This window comes from Ovis canadensis, chromosome 8, assembly GCF_042477335.2.
Source record: "Ovis canadensis isolate MfBH-ARS-UI-01 breed Bighorn chromosome 8, ARS-UI_OviCan_v2, whole genome shotgun sequence".
NCBI classification, from domain to species: Eukaryota; Metazoa; Chordata; class Mammalia; order Artiodactyla; family Bovidae; genus Ovis; species Ovis canadensis.
The window spans coordinates 66,522,439-66,542,761 of record NC_091252.1 but is presented as its reverse complement, the minus strand read 5'-3'; the positions used below and the strand labels follow the sequence as shown (position 1 = coordinate 66,542,761).

Sequence of the window (20,323 nt, the reverse complement as noted above, 5' to 3'; positions counted from 1 at the left end):
AGAAGTTATTCAAAGAAATAACATGTCATGTGAATTTGAACCTTAATTTAACTAAATAACAGAGCAATCTATATGGACTGTCTAGACATCAACAGAACCAAAAGTAGTGTTTATAAAATATATGTACTAGAAATTTATTTTTTAAACTGTTGCGTCATTTTCAAAGGTTCTTTCCAAGAAAGAACAATGGCTCCTTGCAGGTATATAAGCCTGCTTAGGGACGGAAAATCGACTGAGAGTAACACAAAGACACTTAGGACTTGGGCCTTAAGAAGCTCAAAATCTGAGTAACTGCAAATTAAAGATACACTAGAAAGAACATTTCTGAAATAAGAACATAAGTCAGAAAAAGGCTGATGAAAATCAGATCCTTGTGCATTTTCACAGGCATCCACATACAGCATGCTGCTGCTACTGCTAAGTCGCTTCAGTCGTGTCTGATTCTGTGCGACCCCTAGACGGCAGCCCACCAGGCTTCCCCATCCCTGGGATTCTCCAGGCAAGAACACTGGAGTGGGTTGCCATTTCCTTCTCCAATGCATGAAAGTGAAAAGTGAAAGTGAAGTTGCTCAGTCGTGTCCGACCCTCAGCGACCCCATGGACTGCAGCCTTCCAGGCTCCTCCATCCATGGGATTTTCCAGGCAAGAGTACTGGAGTGGGGTGCCATTGCCTTCTCCACCACATACAGCATAAATGATAGCTAATAGAATATTGACACTGGCGACTGGCGGCTGAATTCTTGGCAGTCCCGACACTCTTACTCTGCTGCAATGTTCTTAACAGAAAATGTGCCATTTTGAACAATGGAGGCTAAACACAGGCACAAAAAAGATAACTTATGACTGCAGACAGCAGATGTGGGACAAAGACTTCTGAGATGACCTAGTCCTCACTGTACCTTCTGGGAGCCAAGATCATGCAATAATGGACTGTTCTGCTTGGAGGAGCTGACAGGCAAGTGGCTTATTTTTAAAGTTCTCTAATGAAAAGAGTCTCTGGCTTCTAGTGCAGTTAGAGGTCGAAATTCTTTTTGTCCTAATGCTCACTAGAGGTGGTCATTACTAATCATCCCTTACATTGAAGTTTTGGACAAATGAAAAAAACTAATAAAATAATCTTCCAACGACTGCTGATACTGCTAAGTCGCTTCAGTCGTGTCCGACTCTATGCGACCCCATAGATGGAAGCCCACCAGGCTCCCCAGTCCCTGGGATTCTCCAGGCAAGAACACTGGAGTGGGTTGCCATTTCCTTCTCCAATGCATGGAAGTGTAAACTGAAAGTGAAGTCGCTCAGTTGTGTCTGACTCTTAGCGACCCCATGGATGGCAGCCTACCAGGCTCCTCCGTCCATGGGATTTTCCAGGCAAGAGTACTGGAGTGGGTTGCCATTTCCTTCTCCACTTCCAATGGCAGATATTAATAAATGTAATGCATGTCAGTTAGTATAAACAACATGAGAAATGTGTAAGATCTAAGGGATTGTTTTAGCAACAATGGTAATATTAATTATAAGCATCAAATGAAGTTAATCTTGGTGTTAAAATGACACTTGAAAATTAAATAATGGGAGCTAGTTTTACTTTATTAAAAATGAAATGTTGCTTATTTCTTGCTTTGGTTTCTTTCTGTGCTATATACTATATAAATGTATGCTAGTAAGTTTTGTGTTTGTTTTTTTAAATAATGAGTTTAGTGCTACTGCTGTGGGGCATCATAAAATGGTACAAACATTTCCTTTACTCCTCATCTTACATGTTTTTATACAACTGATTAGCAATGCTTGTTAGACAACTCAGTATCACTTTGTCAATTTCAACATAACCCATCTCTTCCCTCCTCTGCCAATTTAGAATATTTCACTGTTCACTGCATTTCAGTGCTGTGTCCCCCATTAAGAAACATACTGCAATACAGTTGAACACTTACTTCATCTTTAAATACCTTCCCATGTTCTTCACATCCAGGTAAGCTCTGTATGAATTCTGACACCTGTTAAAAAATAAGATCAAAATTCCAGTTCTGAAACAGAAGCCAGAATCTAACTAGTACAGGTTCCAAATATCTAACCTATGTTTTCATTGTTTCTCTCAGAATAATTTCTTCTTAGAAAGAAAGACTAAGCCCCATATGCATTCATATTGCCCACTCCTTAAGCCGGTACTCCTACGTCAGGTCCCTGGCAGACAAAGAAAGCAAAACCTACCTCATCCGTACTCCATTTGGAAACTTTACTGGCAGGAATGCCAGCCACCGTGGGGAGAAGCTTGCTCTGCTGCTCCCAGCGCAGAGGCAGACATGGAATTGGGGACTTAAAGGACAGAAAGACGGCTGACCGACGCTGCGCCTGCTGTACGCTGCTTTCTTCCCGGGCACCTGGTTGACAGAAACAATGTGAACTCACTCTCTGAAAAGTAGCCAAAAAAAAGAACAAAATCCCCAAAAGCTATATGTCACCCCCAAACCACAAGTGGCAGGGATACCACTTTTACCACAGGTAAAAGCATTGGTTCAACATTACGTTCACTGAGTTATTACACTCTCTTCATTTTCACTGAAGGTCATCATAAAAAACCACCTAAAACTCAACTGACACATTTGTCTTATCGTCAAACATGCACTGTTAACGTCATTCAGTGTTGCCTTTTTTTTTTGTTGTTGTTGATTTATTTTTTTTATTTTTATTATTATTTTTTTAAATTTTAAAATCTTTAATTCTTACATGCATTCCCAAACATGAACCCCCCTCCCACCTCCCTCCCCATAACATCTTTCTGGGTCATCCCCATGCACCAGCCCCAAGCATGTTGCATCCTGCGTCAGACATAGACTGGCGATTCAATTCACATGATAGTATACATGTTAGAATGTCATTCTCCCAAATCATCCCACCCTCTCCCTCTCCCTCTGAGTCCAAAAGTCCGTTATACACATCTGTGTCTCTTTCCCTGTCTTGCATACAGGGTCGTCATTGCCATCTTCCTAAATTCCATATATATGTGTTAGTATACTGTATTGGTGTTTTTCTTTCTGGCTTACTTCACTCTGTATAATTGGCTCCAGTTTCATCCATCTCATCAGAACTGATTCAAATGAATTCTTTTTAACGGCTGAGTAATACTCCATTGTGTATATGTACCACAGCTTTCTTATCCATTCATCTGCTGATGGACATCTAGGTTGTTTCCATGTCCTGGCTATTATAAACAGTGCTGCGATGAACATTGGGGTACATGTGTCTCTTTCAATTCTGGTTTCCTCGGTGTGTATGCCCAGCAGTGGGATTGCTGGGTCATAAGGTAGTTCTATTTGCAATTTTTTAAGGAATCTCCACATTGTTCTCCATAGTGGTTGTACTAGTTTGCATTCCCACCAACAGTGTAGGAGTGTTCCCTTTTCTCCACACCCTCTCCAGCATTTATTGCTTGCAGATTTTTGGATCGCAAACATTCTGACTGGTGTGAAGTGGTACCTCATTGTGGTTTTGATTTGCATTTCTCTAATAATGAGTGAGTGTTGCCTTTTTAATGCTTCAGGGAAGAAATCTGCACCGGAGCTTTAGTGACAAAGAAAATAACTCTCAACCTAGGAAATTATAGCTGGTTCTCTTCTGCCTCTGGATGTCCTGGAAGTAAGAGGCAAGTATGCTGAAGTCCATCTACTGAGATTACCCTGTAGATACCATACCCGTTCTCTCCTTTTATCTCATCTCTGCGTTGTTCTTCCAATTTCTATTTACCAATTACACTGACTTCTTAAATAGCCACCTTATCTTTTTTGAAAATGGATATGAAATTATTGCAATAAAAATAAAAGAGGAGAAATGCAAATGCCTTTATCCAAACCTAGTTTTCTCCTATTCTAAAACAGCCTTTTTAATAAATGATTATTTGTCCTTGGGACTCTTGATAGAATTTGTTAATTGTTATCTCCTAAGATCCTTCAGAAGAGACATCTTTCCTGAAAACTACTTAACTCAAAGCCCTTCAGAAAAAAGGCACCTCCCTCACACTTAATTCTCCCCCTACCCACCAGCTCAGCTAGAAACAGACGCGGCAGCACATAGAATCCCCTGCAATCATAGCCCATGCCCCAAAGAAACCACTGTCCTAGCTTCTAACACCACTGCTTTTTGCCCTGTTCTGAACTGCAGTTTGATGAAAATTCCATTTGGTAGCTGGCTTTTTTCTCTCAACAGTTTGTGCAGTTCATCCACGTTGCTGTACGTAGTTGTAGCTGACCTGCTCTTTGCTGTATGGGTTTTCATTGTTATGACTATTTCACAATTAATTTGGAACTGATGAACATTTGAGGTGTCTCTAAGTTTTGGTTATGACCAACAGTGCTGCTGTGAACACTCTTGTATGTATCTTTTTTTGAATATATGTATACCTTTCTGTTGCATGTATACTGAAGAGTTGGGCTTTGTGGATATAGCATTTGTATACTTTAAGCCTCAGCAAATTCTGCCAGTTTTCCAAAACAGCTGTACAGTACACACCTGCTGATAGTGTAAAAGTGTTCCACATGCTCTGTACTCTCACCGGGATGTGGTACTGTCTTTCTTGTTGTATTCATTTTAGTGAGTGTGTTGTGGTACACTTGTGGTTACAACTGTAATTGTCTGATAACAAAGTTGACAATCTTTTTTTAAGTTATTATAAATGAGTTTATATATTAAAAATTTTTTACCTATACATGTATCCATTCTTCCCCCAACTCCTCTCCCATCCAAGCTGCCCCATAACATTGAGCAGAGTTCCCTGAGCTACACAGTAGGTTCATTGGCTATCCAATTTAAATATAGCAGTGTGTACATGTTGATTCCAAACTCCATAACTATCCTTTCCTTTCTTCCTTTCCCGCTGATTAACATAAGGCTGTTCTCTAAGTCTGTGCGTCTGTTTTATTTTTTAAGTAAGTTCATTTGTATCATTTCTTTTTAGATTATGCATAGAAGGGATGTCCTATGGTATTTTTCTTTCCCTGATTTCCTTCACACAGTATCTCTAGGTCCATCTATTTTGCTATAAATGGCATTACTGTGTATGGTAAAGATCATTCTTTCACATGGATTTCTAACTGCCCAACCATGACTGAATGAAAAGAAATCCTTTCCCTGTTGTACTACAGTTCCAACTTTAAAATAACTATAAATATGCTACTAAAGATTTCTGATTCTGATCCACTGGTGTCTTTTTAACAATCCACAGATTTTAATAACCCCCATTTTATAAGGGTACTGATGTCTGTGACCTAGATCTTCTTCAAGATTGCCTTGACTATCCTCACCCCTTTGCAATGCCAATTTTAGGATGGGCTTGTTAAAAAAAAAAAGGTAGGCTTTAGACTAGAATTATCACTGAATATACATCAATTTGGTGAGAGACAACATCTTCACAATATCAAGCCTTCCAACCCAAGAACAAAGTATCTCTCTTCATTTCTCTGGACCTTCTTTAATATCCTTCTTCAGTGTTCTATCACTGTCATGTAGAGGTCTTGTATCTCTGTTGTTAAATATATTCTCATGTATCTGAGGCTTTCTGTTGCTATTATAAGTGGTACAATATAAAATTTTCTTTTTATTTGTCTACGCTGGGTCTTCTTTGCTGCATGGGCTTGTTCTAGCTGTGGTGTACAGGGCTGCTCTGCAATTGCAGTGCGCTCATGGGATTCTCCAGGCAAGAATACTAGAGCGGGTTGCCATTCCCTTCTTCAGGGGATCTTCCCAACCCAGGCATCGAACCAAGGTCTCCTGCATTGCAGGCAGATTCTTTACCATCTGAGCCACTGAACCTGCCTAGAAATTTTATTTTTATTTATCCTTGTTTTTTTGGCTGCACTGGGTTTTCTTTGCTGCATGGGCTTCTAGTTGCAGTGAGCAGGGCTACTCTGTAGGTGCAGTGTGCAGACTTCATTGCAGTGGTTTCTCTTGTTTCAGATTATGGGCTCTACAGCATGCGAGCTTCAGTAGCTGTGGCTCAGGAGATCCAGAGCCTAGGCTCAATAGCTGTGGCAAACAGGCTTAGCTGCTCCACAGCATGTGGGATCTTCCTGGATCAGGGATCAAACCCATGTCTCCTGAATTGGCAGGTGGATTCTTTACCACTGACCCACCAGGGAAGCCTAGTGGTACAGTTTTTTTTCATCCTATTTCCTACTGTTCTACTGTTGATCTTGAATAACTTTTCTCTTAAACTAGCCTACTCTAAATTTGAATTGCTCTGAATGTTAGAAAGTCACTATGCTGAATTTGAAAAAAAAAAAAAAAAACCTGTCTTACTGGAGCTAACATCCACTAGCCCTGGTTCTTCCTGAGTGAGCTCATATAGAAAACTGTTTCTCTGTGAAACATTTCAATTCTTCAAATATTTTATAAAAAACCCTTCATGGTCCCTCTTTCCACATTTCATCCAGCAAATCTCACATAACTGGTTTTAAAGTTTTAGGTCCTCATCCTGTTCTACTGAAAATCTATTATGAGCTAAATCCCTTGAAATGCACAGTAACATGACTCTAGGTTTTTATTTTAACATGTGATATATACTCAAATAAATGTGCACAGACTTTGGCTCAAGTAGCTGGCTCAGTGAGAACAGTAGGGCAGAGTAGGTCTGAATGTGTACAATGTGCTTCAGAGATCAAAGCCTTTAATTCTGGAAGACATTTCTGCCACCATCCTTTTATAAGGGTCAGATTTCTTATCACTTTCCTCTCAAACTACTTACCTGCATGAAAAATATTACTTTTTAAGGAGTTTTCTGTATTTCTTGACATTTCCCGAGATGAAAATTTACTAAAGGTATATGGTCAAACTTTTTCTCCCCACACTCTCACCCTAACCGTCCTTCCTTCTGGGGAAGAACACTAATTGAGTAACCAGTCCTCTAGAACACCTCTGACCAAGATAAGACTTTGGGAACAGACATTCTGCAAAGCAGAGCAACAAGATAGGTGGAACCTGATTTCTTGATCCTATTGAGCACCATTAAATCCTGGAGCACCTACCTTTGAACTTCCTCCATGTGAGAGAGAAATAAACTGCTGTGTAAGCCATTTGTATGTATTTTATATCACATACACACATACTCACACACACACCCCTAATCCTAATCACTACTAAGGTTTACTGCAATAGCATATAATAGTGAGAGACAGGGAGTAACTAGCTTAGATATCCATTAGAGATTGGTTCATTAAATAATGTTGCATCAATCCACAGAGGGAATATTTGATATTGTTTTATAATTAGTATAAATATTTATGTGAAAATGGTTATGATGTTACATAGTTAAAACACTTCAGGCTACAAAATAGCTAGTACAATATTTCATATATTAAAAAAATCCAAAATGCTGCCCCAAATTTAGAAAATGTTGTGTTAGAAGATAAAATCACAGGTAATTTTGATTTTTTGCTATTTGATTTCCTGTATTTTCTAATTATTCTACAATAGATGTTATCTTGACAATAATTATATAAAATCAGAGACTGATATTGAATAAGCTATTTATTATTACTAAAAAATCATACCAAAAAAAAAGAAAATCTTACTTTCATGACCTGGAAAGCAATTTAATGCATTTTTGGAAATACACTATTAAAACATCCATTGTTGGGCTTCCTTAATATTAGAAGCAAGAAAATATTAGATGGGAATAGTGTCAGAGAAATAACTTTGTGGATCTTTGTATGGTTTTACCGCTACTTCATCTCTCTAGACAATCAAATGAGGACTATTTTCTCTTGTTGATACTTCATGAATGGATAGTAAAGGCCTGCCTCTATCATTTACAACTACTTACATGGAAATCATTCACAGAGCAATAATTTACACAGCACTTACAATGAAGTTTGGAAGGCTACATTAATACAGCATATCCTTGTAGACTTGCTTGAAATGAAGTTTAATAGATAAATAATGTGGTTATCCAAAGTAGAAATTTGCAAATACAAATGTCTGTCAATTCTGGCTGCAAATATAGGTATTAAAATTCTTGATTTGACTTTAGGGTAGGAAAAAGTGAAGTAGAAGATTAACTCTTGTGAGAAGACAGATCTGATAAAGGTGATCCTGAGAGAAATATATCCTCCAATGTTTCACGTAGAATCAAGACCATAAATCTTCAGAATAGAGACCACCATCTCTTTCACCAAACATGAAATCTCCTAGTAGAAAGAGATGTCCTCACTATCTCAGAACCTGAGAACCTGCATCCTACACGACTGTGCCCATCAGGGGCCCGGAGAACCCCAGCAGAACCACAGGCAGCCCAAGTCCCAAAGAGAAGGAAAAGTACTCTTCAAGCTCCCTGCTGCTTTCAGACTCAGATTCCATTCTGCTTCCTATTTCCAAGCCTGAATACCGCTAAATCAGCAAGCCAACCATGACGTGCCACTTGTCTTGACTCATTCTCCTCCCTTTAAGCCAGTGACAGAAGTGAGACCAGAATCTTCAAACGCTTCGTTTCATTTTATTTTCAAAACAGCACTAGGAGGTAGCCATCTTGAAGACAAGAAAAACACACTGTCAGGGCAAAGCCCAAAGCCTCACTGTGAGCTAGTGGAAGCTTCAGAAAGTGGCCCTGGATCTTCTGGGTCATGGTCAAGGGGGTGAGTTTAAGAGTCTGATAGAACTGGCTTCCCAGGTGGCACTAGTGGTAAAGAACTCGCCTGTCAATGCAGGAGACATGAGATACAGGTTTGATCCCTGGGTGGGGAAGATCCCCTGGTGGAAGGCATGGCAACCCACTCCAGTATTCTTACCTGGAGAATTCCACGGACAGAGGAGCCTAGCGGGTTACAGTCCATGGGGTCACAAAGAGTTAGACATGACTGAAGCAACTTAGCATGCACCCAAACCAGGATTTAAATCCCTGTTCTGTCACTAATCAGCTCTAAATTTTGGCTATCAATGTAACTGAATTGTTGCAAGGATTACATGATATTTTAAAAAATGCTTATTCCACTATCTGACATATAGTAAAGGCTCAGCAAAAGGGAGAAATTATGCCTATCTTGAAAGAAAGGCATATAACTGAGAGTATATTGAATACAAAAAGGCACAAATGAAAAGGAGTCAATGGCCCTTCTAAGTTAATATTCCATGAGTCTATAACAAAATGCTCTTAATGTGAAAGGAAAAAAGCCAGAAGAAATGGGATACATCTGTCAACCAATCTTTTTAATGGAGTTACACACTGGTGACTAAATATAAGAAGGATGAACAATAACATTGATTGGGTAGAATAAACGGATCACAACATCGAGGAATGTGGATAAACTTAGCTCCAAGATCCTACACTCAAGCATTAAAAATATTTGAGGATCATTTTAAGGTTAACAACCAAAATAAAAACCAACTGCTATGGAAGCAAAAAGCAAGCCTGATTTTTCAAGTAAGAATCTAGCACATTACAAAATATAATTCAACTCTCTCTGCCCATCAGCATCCATGAGAAAGAACGTTTGCAAAAGGGAAAGAAAATTACACCTTTCCCGGGAATACAGAGTTAAAATTTTAAAGTCAATTTATAGGATCCTTTATTAATGGGCCTTCCTACAATGGAGAAAAAGAGTTATTTTATCTTTCAGGTAAAGGAAATAGAAGTCAGCAAATAGAGAAAGAAGAAAAAAGTAATGAATTGTATTTAGTAAAGGTCTCCAAAGGTCAAATTCAGTAACACAGTGGGACCCATCAAAAAGTTGAAAAGGTTCATAATCACACATATTGTATGGAATTAAATTGAAATAACAGAAGAAACAAGGTAGGAAGCTTTTTCTTAGGGAAAGTGTTTTTAAAAATCAATTTGCTCTAAGACTCCAAATGAAAGAGCTCTCATGGGCTTACTGAGTCTTAAATCCTACTAGCTATAAGGAATACAGGGTGGCTTGTTTTCAGTCTTGATGTTGTTCAGTCACTAAATTGTATCCGACTCTTTGCGACTCCATGGGCTGCAGCATGCCAGGCTTCCCTGTCCTTCACTATCTCTCAGAGTTTGCTCAACTCATGTTATTGAGTCAGTAATGCCATCCAACCATTTCATCCTTTGTCACCCCTCCTCCTGCCTTCAATCTTTCCCAGCATCAGAGTCTTTTCCAATGAGTCGGCTCATCACATCAGGGGGACAAAATGTTGGAGCTTCATCTTCAGTATCAGTCCTTCCAAAGAATATTCAGAGTTGATTTCCTTTAGGATTGACTGGTTTGATCTCTTTGTTGTCTAAGGGACTCTCAAAAGTCTTCTCCAGCACCACAAGTCGAAAGCATCAATTCTTCGGCCCTCAGCCTTCTTTACGGTCCAACTCTCACATCCATACATGACTACTGGAGAAACCATAGCTGTGACTAGACAGATCTTTTCAGTCTCCTCTATACTAGACAGTGAACAAACCGCAAGAGGATTTCTCTCCTGTCTCCTATGCTACCCCCTAACCAGGCTAGATCTGGGAAGGTCCACCCTGGGGAAGTGCATTGTGAATGAACACTAGGAAGCACATACTAAGCTCAGCATACCTACCTGACCCTCAAGCTCAGGTGTGAAAGAGGAATTCTACCATACCCAATGGGAGCACTGAGAGGTAAGTTTCTTCACAAAAAACATGGGGAAACTACTCTGCACTCAAAAATGATTTTTAAAAAATCACTATGAGGCCTTTGATAAAAAGTTACACAAAACATCAGGAAAGGAGCATTAAATTATCAACAGAAGAGTTTCATGATTTTTAGTAAGGGACAAGGAAACATGACCCCTACAAGACAAAAACAAGCTATGAAAAGAAAAAAAAAAACAACAAAAAAACAAGCTAGTGCAGGAAATTAAAGGAAAATAAAACCACTATTAAAATTCATGTTAAAGGCAGTAAATAGCAGACTTGACAGAGCAAGAGTAAGATATTCAAACTTGAGACAAATGTTTAGAATATCAAAAAATGTGTAAGCTGTTGAAATATTATAATGCTTCCATGTTGGACGGTAACAGGCCCCTCCACTCTCAGAATTCAGGCACTAGAGGGACTTCCCTAAGATGCTGCAACTAAGTACACCACGGAGCCTCCAAACTGCTATAGCGCTGAAGCTGGTGTTTGTTTTAACTGTCCTGTGCAATGTTGGCTGTCAAACCAACTGTTAAATATTTTGAATATCATCCTTTGGATCTAACCCAAGCATAATAGGTATTACCAGTCAAAAAGCAGAGCCATCACTTTGCCAAACAAGGTCCATTATAGCCAAAGCTATGCTTTCTCAGGTAGTCATGTATGGATATGAGAATTGGACCATAAAGACGGCTAAGCACCACAGAATTAATGCTTTCAAACGCTGGAAAGACTTTTGAGAGTCCCTCGAACTGCAAGGCAATCAAACCAGTCAATCCTAAAGGAAATCATCCCTGAATATTCATTGGAAGGACTGATGCTAAAGCTGAAGCTCCAATACTTTTGCCACCTGATGCAAAGAGCCAACTCACTGGAAGACACCCTGATGCAGGGAAAGATTGAAGACAAAAGGAGAAGGGGTGGCAAAGCATGAGATGGTTTGAGAGCATCACTGACTCAATGGACATGAATATGAGCAAACTCTGGGAGATAGTGAAGGACAGGGGAGCCTGGCATGCTGCAGTTTGTGAGGTTGCGAAGAGTCTGACATGACTTAGCAACTGAACAGCAACAATACCAAATAATAAAAATGATAATGGAAGAAGTTTTCTGGATTAAAAAAAAAAAAAAAAGCAAGCTCATGACATCTCAGGCAAAATAACGAAAGAAGATTGAATTTAGGAGTCAGATTCATTGTTCAAAACCAAAAGATTAGATTTAATTTGGCTGGCCTAACCCCACATATGTGAAAGGATACTCTGTTTTTCATTTCAGTTTGATTTTTCTTATAGCAAAGTCAGAGACCAAGGGTAGCAGACATGTAGTATGAGCCAAGTGTAGCAGACGCTGCAGTGTGCCACCCAAATCACCCTTCAGAACCGAGACGTTTCATTTTCCTACCTTCTGACTGCTGATGCCTCACAGCTACCTCCCTCTCCAGAAACTGCCCTAAGCCAAAGGGAGGTTCCTTGCTCAAAGGGAGGTTCCTGCCCTTCTCAGCCAATATCCAAGGAGTAGTCAATGCAAAGATACAAAGGTCAGATTCTCCTGCCTAAATCTGGGATAATTCTGAAGATTCATCCAGAATTCCTTATGGGATCAGCTGAGGCTTCTGCTGTAACTGCATCACAACTCAACTTCTCATTCTGCCCACTGCTGCTTCTCTCCCTCTCCCACCGGTACTGCTCCTGAGTACCCACTAACAGAACTCCTGCACACACCACTCTCAATGTCTGCTAACAGAGAGCCCCATCTGAGACATTAGGTCATGGCTCTGTATCTGAAAGGCAGAAGGACAGAAAGAACTAAACATATCCACACACTGACTAGGATCTGAGATATCCCCAACATCACCAAGATACAGGAGCTCTCAAATACCATAAGAGCTCGTTTTGTACTGAAGGTTCATGGGGTCCAGGGAAAGACAACCAACAAACTCTTACATGGTAAGGTCAGAAGGTGAAATACATATCTTTTCCAAACAGAATGAATCTGGAAAAAATTTCAAAAAAATTATAATCCAAAGCTAAGAAAGCAGTTAAATAAAAGCTAACAATGATAACATGATTTTACTACAGAAAAAAATTAATTTTATGAAAGTTTTACATAAAATGTTTTAAAAATCTGGAAATGAAGGGAAGTTATCAAACTCATTTTAGGAGGCTAAAACTGGATGAGATATTAATAGGCAAATCTTACTTAGGAACATATGTGCAAAAATTCTCAAAGCAGCTTGTTTTTATGAGGCTCCCTTTCACTAATGAAAAATAAGAACATAATATGCATACTAAACTACAGGTTTTGTAGGTGAGAAAAACACTAAAGGGTTATATATGAATCCTAGCACTGTTTGGAAAGAATAATAAAACAGAAAAACTCAGATAATTCAAATCAAGAAAAACAGGATAAAAATACACAAAGTTTGAACAGACAAAACTACCACGAAAAAGAAAGAACACCATGCATATCACATTAACAAACCTAAAATTCTCCATTAGATAGACTATTTCAAGGGTAGGGTGGGGGGGAGGATCAAAATCAGCTCAGCAAATCAAGTGAAAAGTGAATTACATCACCAAGTTAGGAAGAAACTAAAGGCTGAAAATCACTACTCCCTCAAAAAGTTCAGAGCCCAGAAGATTTTACTATGACTCTGTCTAAACTTCCAGTGATCAGATAATTACACACAATAGACACTTACATCACAATGCTACCACTCCTGCTATTGCCACTGCTGTTACAGCTAATCCTGCAGCCACTGATGCATTCATTTCTCGTAATAATCCAGTGATGTGAGCACTACTGAGAAGCTGAGACACAGAGATGTTAAATGCTTTCCCCGGAGCCAGCCGCACAGCTGGTACTGGTGGAGCTAAGACAAGAATGAAGGCCATGCTCCTAACCACCATTCACTAAGAAAGGATGACACTTTGGATTAAGAACCCAAGTGGCGCTAGTGGTACAGAATTCACCTGCCAATGTAGGAGACACGAATTCGATCCCTAGGTCAGGAAGATCCCCTGGAGTAGGAAATGGCAACTCATTCCAGGCTTCTTGCCCAGAAAATGCCATGGACAGAGAAGCTTGGCAGGCTATAATCCGTGGGGTCACAAAGAGTCAGACGCAACTGAGCACAGCAGCACAATACCTTGATGACAAAACCTTCGTAAATTAAGTGTTTTTCTTTTCCTTTCTAAGTGACTGGAAACATTTTAAATAATCAAATACTTGCATAGCACTTATTATGTACCAGGCGCTGTTCTAAGCAACTTACAAATGTTACTGTACTCAATCCCCATAACAACTGTGGGAGGGAGTACCTCCATCAGCCTTTTGGGCAGATAAGGAAACAAGCCCTGAAAAGTATTCAGTGAAATGTCTAAGATTACAGAGTGAACAGGTGGGAGATCACAGATGAAACCCTCGCCATCTGTAGGGGTTTGTATATGGTGTAAGATTAGACACTATAAAATATGCTGAGGACAGCAGAGAATACAGCTTTTAAATTAACCATAAATTGCTGCTTTATGAAAATCAGATATGGAAATCAAAGCATCACTTACAGAATAGGTCATTATAGGCATACAGTCCTTAGGTGTCATTCTATAATCTTACAAATAATCTAAACCCAAGAAAGCACAAGACAAGCAAAGTCCCCAGAGGCAATCATTAAAATCATAATCCAGCCAACATTTTCTTATAAAAATAAATAGTGATTATAAAGCCATGTGTAAATTATAAATACAGGTTATACTATGAACAACAGTCATTACAACTTCATTGCTCAGTTAAACTACTGTAATATCTATTCACCAAAGATAGAAGACAAGTTACTTTCTCCAGTACAACTTAAAACATTTGCTCAAGTGATTTTCTTTTCATTTTGTGGTATTAGATTAAGACCATATTACTTCTATTTTGTATGTCAACATGTTCTGAGATGAGTCTGAAACATATGAAGCAAATGACATCAACAATGTTAAAAAATACACTACATGGAGCAAATAGAAGGCCTTATTCAAACTCTATACACAATATTCTACACATATGTGAAACAGACGATAAATACAGGTCACAGATGGACCCATATCATTATGAATTGTATACCAAAATTATCCTGAACAATAAATTTTTATTGCTTGCAGTAACAGAACCAACCAAATGAAGTTTGTCTTTAATATAAAAGGGACTGCTACACTCCAATTTTGATTGTTGACTATTAATCATAATACCTATCAATAATATGAGAATATGATGGGTACCTCTGGCTTCATGTGGTGTCCTCAGCTCACTTTCTGTTCTCTCCTCAAAGTCTTCTTTGACATCCTCAGCCCGCTGGTCTCTGAGAAAAATAGAAATATTTAAAGAGATGATTCAACACTGTACCTCGGAAACTGTTATTTAAAATTTAAAAACCAATGATATCATTACAATGTTAGAAAGGATTTTTAGTTTTATTAAGAAGCAATTAATACTAAGAACACCTATAAATGTTCATTTCCTTCATTATCCATTTTCATTCACTGTTCAGAGAGCTAAGAATGTTTTATTAAGGTTAACTATTCTGAAAAATGTGGCTACTGAATAGTTCAGCTTCAAATTGGGACACACGTTCATGAGGAATATTACTTGCACTGTTTGGTAAGACTACAATTTTAAGGAAAAAGAGGGTTTTAAAGTCCACATCATTTAATCAAGTCACCATATACTACTCCGCTCTGGGATTTGAGATTGAGATTGTTCAGGAGAATCAAACTCAATTCTAGGAAGCTTTTCCTGGCTTAATTAGGTTAAATTCATGGGCTGAACTGACTCCATCTCTTTCTGACCAGGAATGACCTAACGCTAATCGAACCATGCCATGAATGCTCTAAAATGGAATGGACCCATTACAATCCTAATTCAGAGCTTTACCCCGAAGTCAGGGACAAAAATGGCTTTAAAGGAAACCAGGCCCAGGCTATGTATATTCTCTTTAAAACTAAATTTCAGGGATTTAAAAATTTTAACCTAATCTATTATATACTCAGGGTTCAAAATGAATACTTCATAATATTTTATAATCCTCTGTACTTATGTTCTGTTGTTTCATATGCTGTTATCTTTACAAATATCCTTAGTTTCTTGAAGACTCAGACCACACTTTTGCTCAGTGTTAGGAAAAGGGAAAATACCCTTGAAGCCAAATATCCCAACAAAATATAGAAGAGTTTTATAATCTTAATTACTGAGGCACTTATTTATTCCCTATTTGTAACAACAGTAATTTAACATAATGACATCAACACAGTAAGCATGTGATAAATAATATATCCACTACTTCTTTTTTAGAAAGATCACTTCCCGAGATATGTGAAATTTCATTGGAATCTGAGATCCCTGGCTTAGTTTATACTAAAAACAATCTTTATAACTGCGAAGGATACTTGCTTATTTGAGAATGGAAAGAATCACTTTTATTATGCAATAAAATTTTTTTCTAAGAAAAATCAATTAATGACTATGGAGGCTCTTACTCCATGGAAAGTGGGGAGATACAGGTACAGTGAAAACAAGTAGGAAATTAATGACAACTGGAAAAAGGACATTAAGTGATAATAGAAAACTGTCTTCTATATAAAAAGAATTGACAATTACACATTAAAATCACATTATGCTAAAAATAGCTTATGTGATCTTCTGTATTTGTTTCATATTAAACTGGAAATAATAGTTTTTGAGTCCACAAATTTATCCCAGTTATTGTGGCCACTGAAAAAAGTGGTCTGTGGATAGCTAATCTTAATGCTGTTATAAACAATCACATATTAGAGTGATGTATCTTAAAACTAGCATTTTTCTGAGTCAAAGGAAATAAATTCCCAATTAATTAGCATAATTACCTAAAAGCTTTAATTAACGGTTTTAAAACCCTAAATAAAACACCCCAAAAAGAAAACAAAAACCAAAGCCCAAACCGAGTCCAAAGGCCAAAATTAAGTCCTAGATTTTTCTGTATATTTCATTTTTTATGATTGAAATTGTCCACTGATAATTAATACTTATTTTTGTGGTCTCAGTAAAGTATATTATATATTCCTTTAAAGTAAACTTTGTTAAAATAAAGCTATAAGACTGAAGTATGAGGAAAGTTCTTTTGTATTCTTATGCCCAAATACAATATGGATGATTTATGAAATGTAGGAAAATAATCATTTTCTAGGAGGAAACAGAAATAGAAAAGGAAAGTAATACGTTTGACCCCAAAAGTTTCTTTGTGCCTGAATCTGCCATAATCTATCCCCAAAGAGAAGCAAAAAAGAAACCTTCTGCTCTTATTCACATTACAAAAGCATGTTCAGTTCTCATTTTCCTTAAACTCATATTTCATTAAATTTAACCCATATAAACTTGTGAATATATAAATATGGATATTTGCACCAAAACAGAACACTACAAGAAAGGTTAACTGAATCTTTTACTTCCAATTAATATATTGAGTCTGCTAACTCCTTTAACTTAAAAGTGATTAAGTCCCCTAGGGTTCTGATGTTTCCTTTAGTGAGATGGTATGGAGTCTATCTGAATAGTCTATTAGAACAGGTATTATGAAATTGATGGGTGAACAGAGCCCCTGAAGGAAACAGACTCCTGATCAAGCACATACAGAAATGTGGAAATAGTGTTAATGAGAAGTAATAAGAAAAGTTAATATACTTTAGAACATACTATGCACCAAGATTGGCTGAGTCCTTTACATGTCTGATATTTCATAACAACCACTGTCTGTTGTTACATTTGCTGAAACTTGGAGGTTAATCCCAAATTTTCAGAACTAGTATAGAACCAGGTCTTAACACACCAAAATCTATACTTAGAAATAATTATTACTTGTTTTTTACCTTTGTGTTTTTCCAGAATACAGTACATATCCCTATTATATACACTTAAAGGAAACTTGCCTTCTTGTATCATAATCTTATTAAAATTTTCAACTGTCTTTTCTTGATAAAGTTAGGAATGAAGAATCTGCCTCATTAATATCCTTTCTTATTTTATATTTTACTTAAAAATCACTTTCTGGATTGGACAACCAGTATTTCTCTCACCCATAAGTTTAGAAATTTCATTGCTAATTCTGATTGAATAGGCGCTGTTATGAATTTCTTTCTCTATGCAAAAATGAAATGCTTTATTAAGGATATTAACTTTCCAACCAAAAAGTTATTCTAGCTATACCATCTTCCAATTATAAACAAAACATATTTATATCAGAATGTCAAAACTCTGTGATAATATTATTACATACTCTGGAACATAATACAAGATATGCTTATTGAAGATTTTTTTTAAATGACAACCCAAAATATTTTTATGCTGTACTTTAATATTATGATTTTGCTCTACTGTAAAATTCTTATCTTCTCCTCTGGATCACCATTTTCATTACCAACAATTTATATTAGGAAGGGAGTACAAGCTGATTAGGCCCAGGGTGTGTATTATAATGTGGAGAAAGCAGCCCAGCAGTGGTGACATGTATGGTCTTTGAAGGTGAATAGACCTGGTTCAACTTTCAGCTCTGCTACTTACTAGCCCTATATGACCTTCAGCAAGTTACTGAACTTTCCTAACCCTCAGCTGCATCTTCTGTAAAACAAGGATAATAAATCCTTTAACTCACAGGCATTTTGGAGGACTCAACAAAATAATGTATAAGAAGTACTTAATGCACAGCCAGACACATAAGTAGGAGCATGATAAATGTTTCCCTTGGGATTTGAGAATTTTTAAGAACCAGTTTATTTCAACATTTCTTTAGCCTGAATTGAAATATAATCATATTATATTTAGCTATATAATCATATATATTTAGTGTCCGACTCTTAGCGATCCCATGGACTGTAGCCTACCAGGCTCCTCCATCCATGGAACTTTCCAGGCAAGAGTACTAGAGTGGGGTGCCATTGCCTTCTCCGCTATGTGAGGCAGATGCTGTAATTACATTCCCATTCTAAAGACAAACCCTTCTTGGTTACATGTTTACACAGCTAGTAAGCAGCAGCCCAGGAAGTCTGACTGTATTCTGGTTCATAACCATTTCTCTAAAGGTTGTTTTAAAACCTGAGAAAAACAAGTTACATAAAGAAAACAGATGTCAGTAAACAATTTTATCCTAAACTGTAAGTAATTCTTAAATATTAAGTTATTAATATTACTTAAATATTAATTATTAATTAAATATTAAGTAGGACCATTTATCATGCTCCTACTTACATCTTACTCAAGGGCTTCCCCAGTGGCTCAGTAAAGAATCCACCTGCAATGCAGGAGACCTGGGTTCGATCCCTGGATCGGGAAGATCCCCTGGAAGAGGGCATGGCAACCCACTTCCATAGGCTTGCCAGGAGCATACCCATGGTCAGAGGAGCCTGGCAGGCTCTTGTCAACGGGGGTCACAAACAGTCGACACGACTGAGCGACTGAAATGAACTGAACTGAGTGACTAAGCACAAAATCTTAGTGAAGAATACTCTGTAGGCTTTTAATTAAGACAGTGGAATCCACTCAAACGGAAAAATGTCTTCTTTCTGAGTCAGCATCCTTTTTTTTTCCTCTGTAATTATGTGTCATGCTTTAGATGTCTTACTATCTTACTCGAATTAGACTTTGTGGTAAATATTAGTGAAACAAACGTTAGAAGAGTAAATACACAGCAACAGGATAGTATTTGAATGCAAACAGCTGGATTTCTTCAAGCTTATTTTTCATTTAAAAACAATCCCTAGCCAGTTATGTTTCAATTAGTCATCAGTCTGTTAAAAATAATACTGAAAAAATATGAAACAATTATTCTGTTTCAATTCAGGGATTTCAGCCAGCTCTCTAACTCCAGCATGAATTTGGCTTGGCTCATACCTCAAAACCACTCTATCATTCTCCTTCCAGAATAGCTTACTCTAGCCTCACTGGGGCTTTGTTAGAACTGTAAATTACTTGTACTTCCAGGAACAAGTGGGGACACAGTGAATGTTGTGAGAGCTGTAAAAAATGTAGTTTCCTAATTTGAATATTAAAAGGATGTCTCTTTGCATACCCCCAGCACTTTGAAAAAAATTTTCTGGGCTGAGGTCGCTAACAGGTAAAAAAATCAAATGGAAATCTTAAGAATAATATGTTAGAGGGACTTTAAAATTAGAGAACCTGAAATTGTCTCCAAAATGCCTCCTACAAATGAAGAGAAGATTGTGCTGATTGTGTCCAAACTAGGGGGTCACCACATTCAAAGGGATTAGAAAAAAATGGCAAATAAAACTTTCATGTCTACAGTTAACATTTGAATAAAGATATTTAAAAATTAAATTCCTTTTGAGACAATACACGAACAATAGTTTTAACAGCATTTTTTCTAAACACAGCTCAGGAAAGGTCAACACAGTTTACTATTTACCTAATGACTACAAATAAAAACTTTTGATTAATAAGGCTGTGTGCACACTAAGTCACTTCAGTTAGTTGTATCCAACTCTTTGCGACCCTATGGTCTGTAGCCTGCCAGGTTCCTCTGTCCATGTAATTCTCCAGGAAAGAATACTGGAATGGGTTGCCATGCCCTCTTCCAAGGGGTCTGCCCAACCCAGGGCTTGAACCCATGTTTCTTGCCTCTCCTGCACTGGCAGGCAGGTGCTTACCACTAGTGCCACCTGGGAAGCCCTAATTAGTTAGGCTGCTGCTGCTGCTGCTGCT

At 37.8% G+C, this 20,323-nt stretch overlaps 1 protein-coding gene across 15 annotated transcripts in view; it reads right to left on the bottom strand.

Moving 5' to 3' along the window:
• L3MBTL3 (L3MBTL histone methyl-lysine binding protein 3) overlaps positions 1 to 20,323 on the bottom strand; it is a 103,261-nt gene that overhangs the window by 3,800 nt on the left and 79,138 nt on the right. For all 15 annotated transcript variants that reach the window (XM_069598362.1, XM_069598367.1, XM_069598369.1 and 12 more), the window contains 3 exons: positions 14,860 to 14,939; positions 2,206 to 2,375; positions 1,929 to 1,991 (listed from right to left, as the gene is read on the bottom strand). In XM_069598362.1, coding sequence (XP_069454463.1) covers positions 1,929 to 1,991; positions 2,206 to 2,375; positions 14,860 to 14,939 — 313 coding nt within the window. The remainder of the gene's footprint in view (positions 1 to 1,928; positions 1,992 to 2,205; positions 2,376 to 14,859; positions 14,940 to 20,323) is intronic.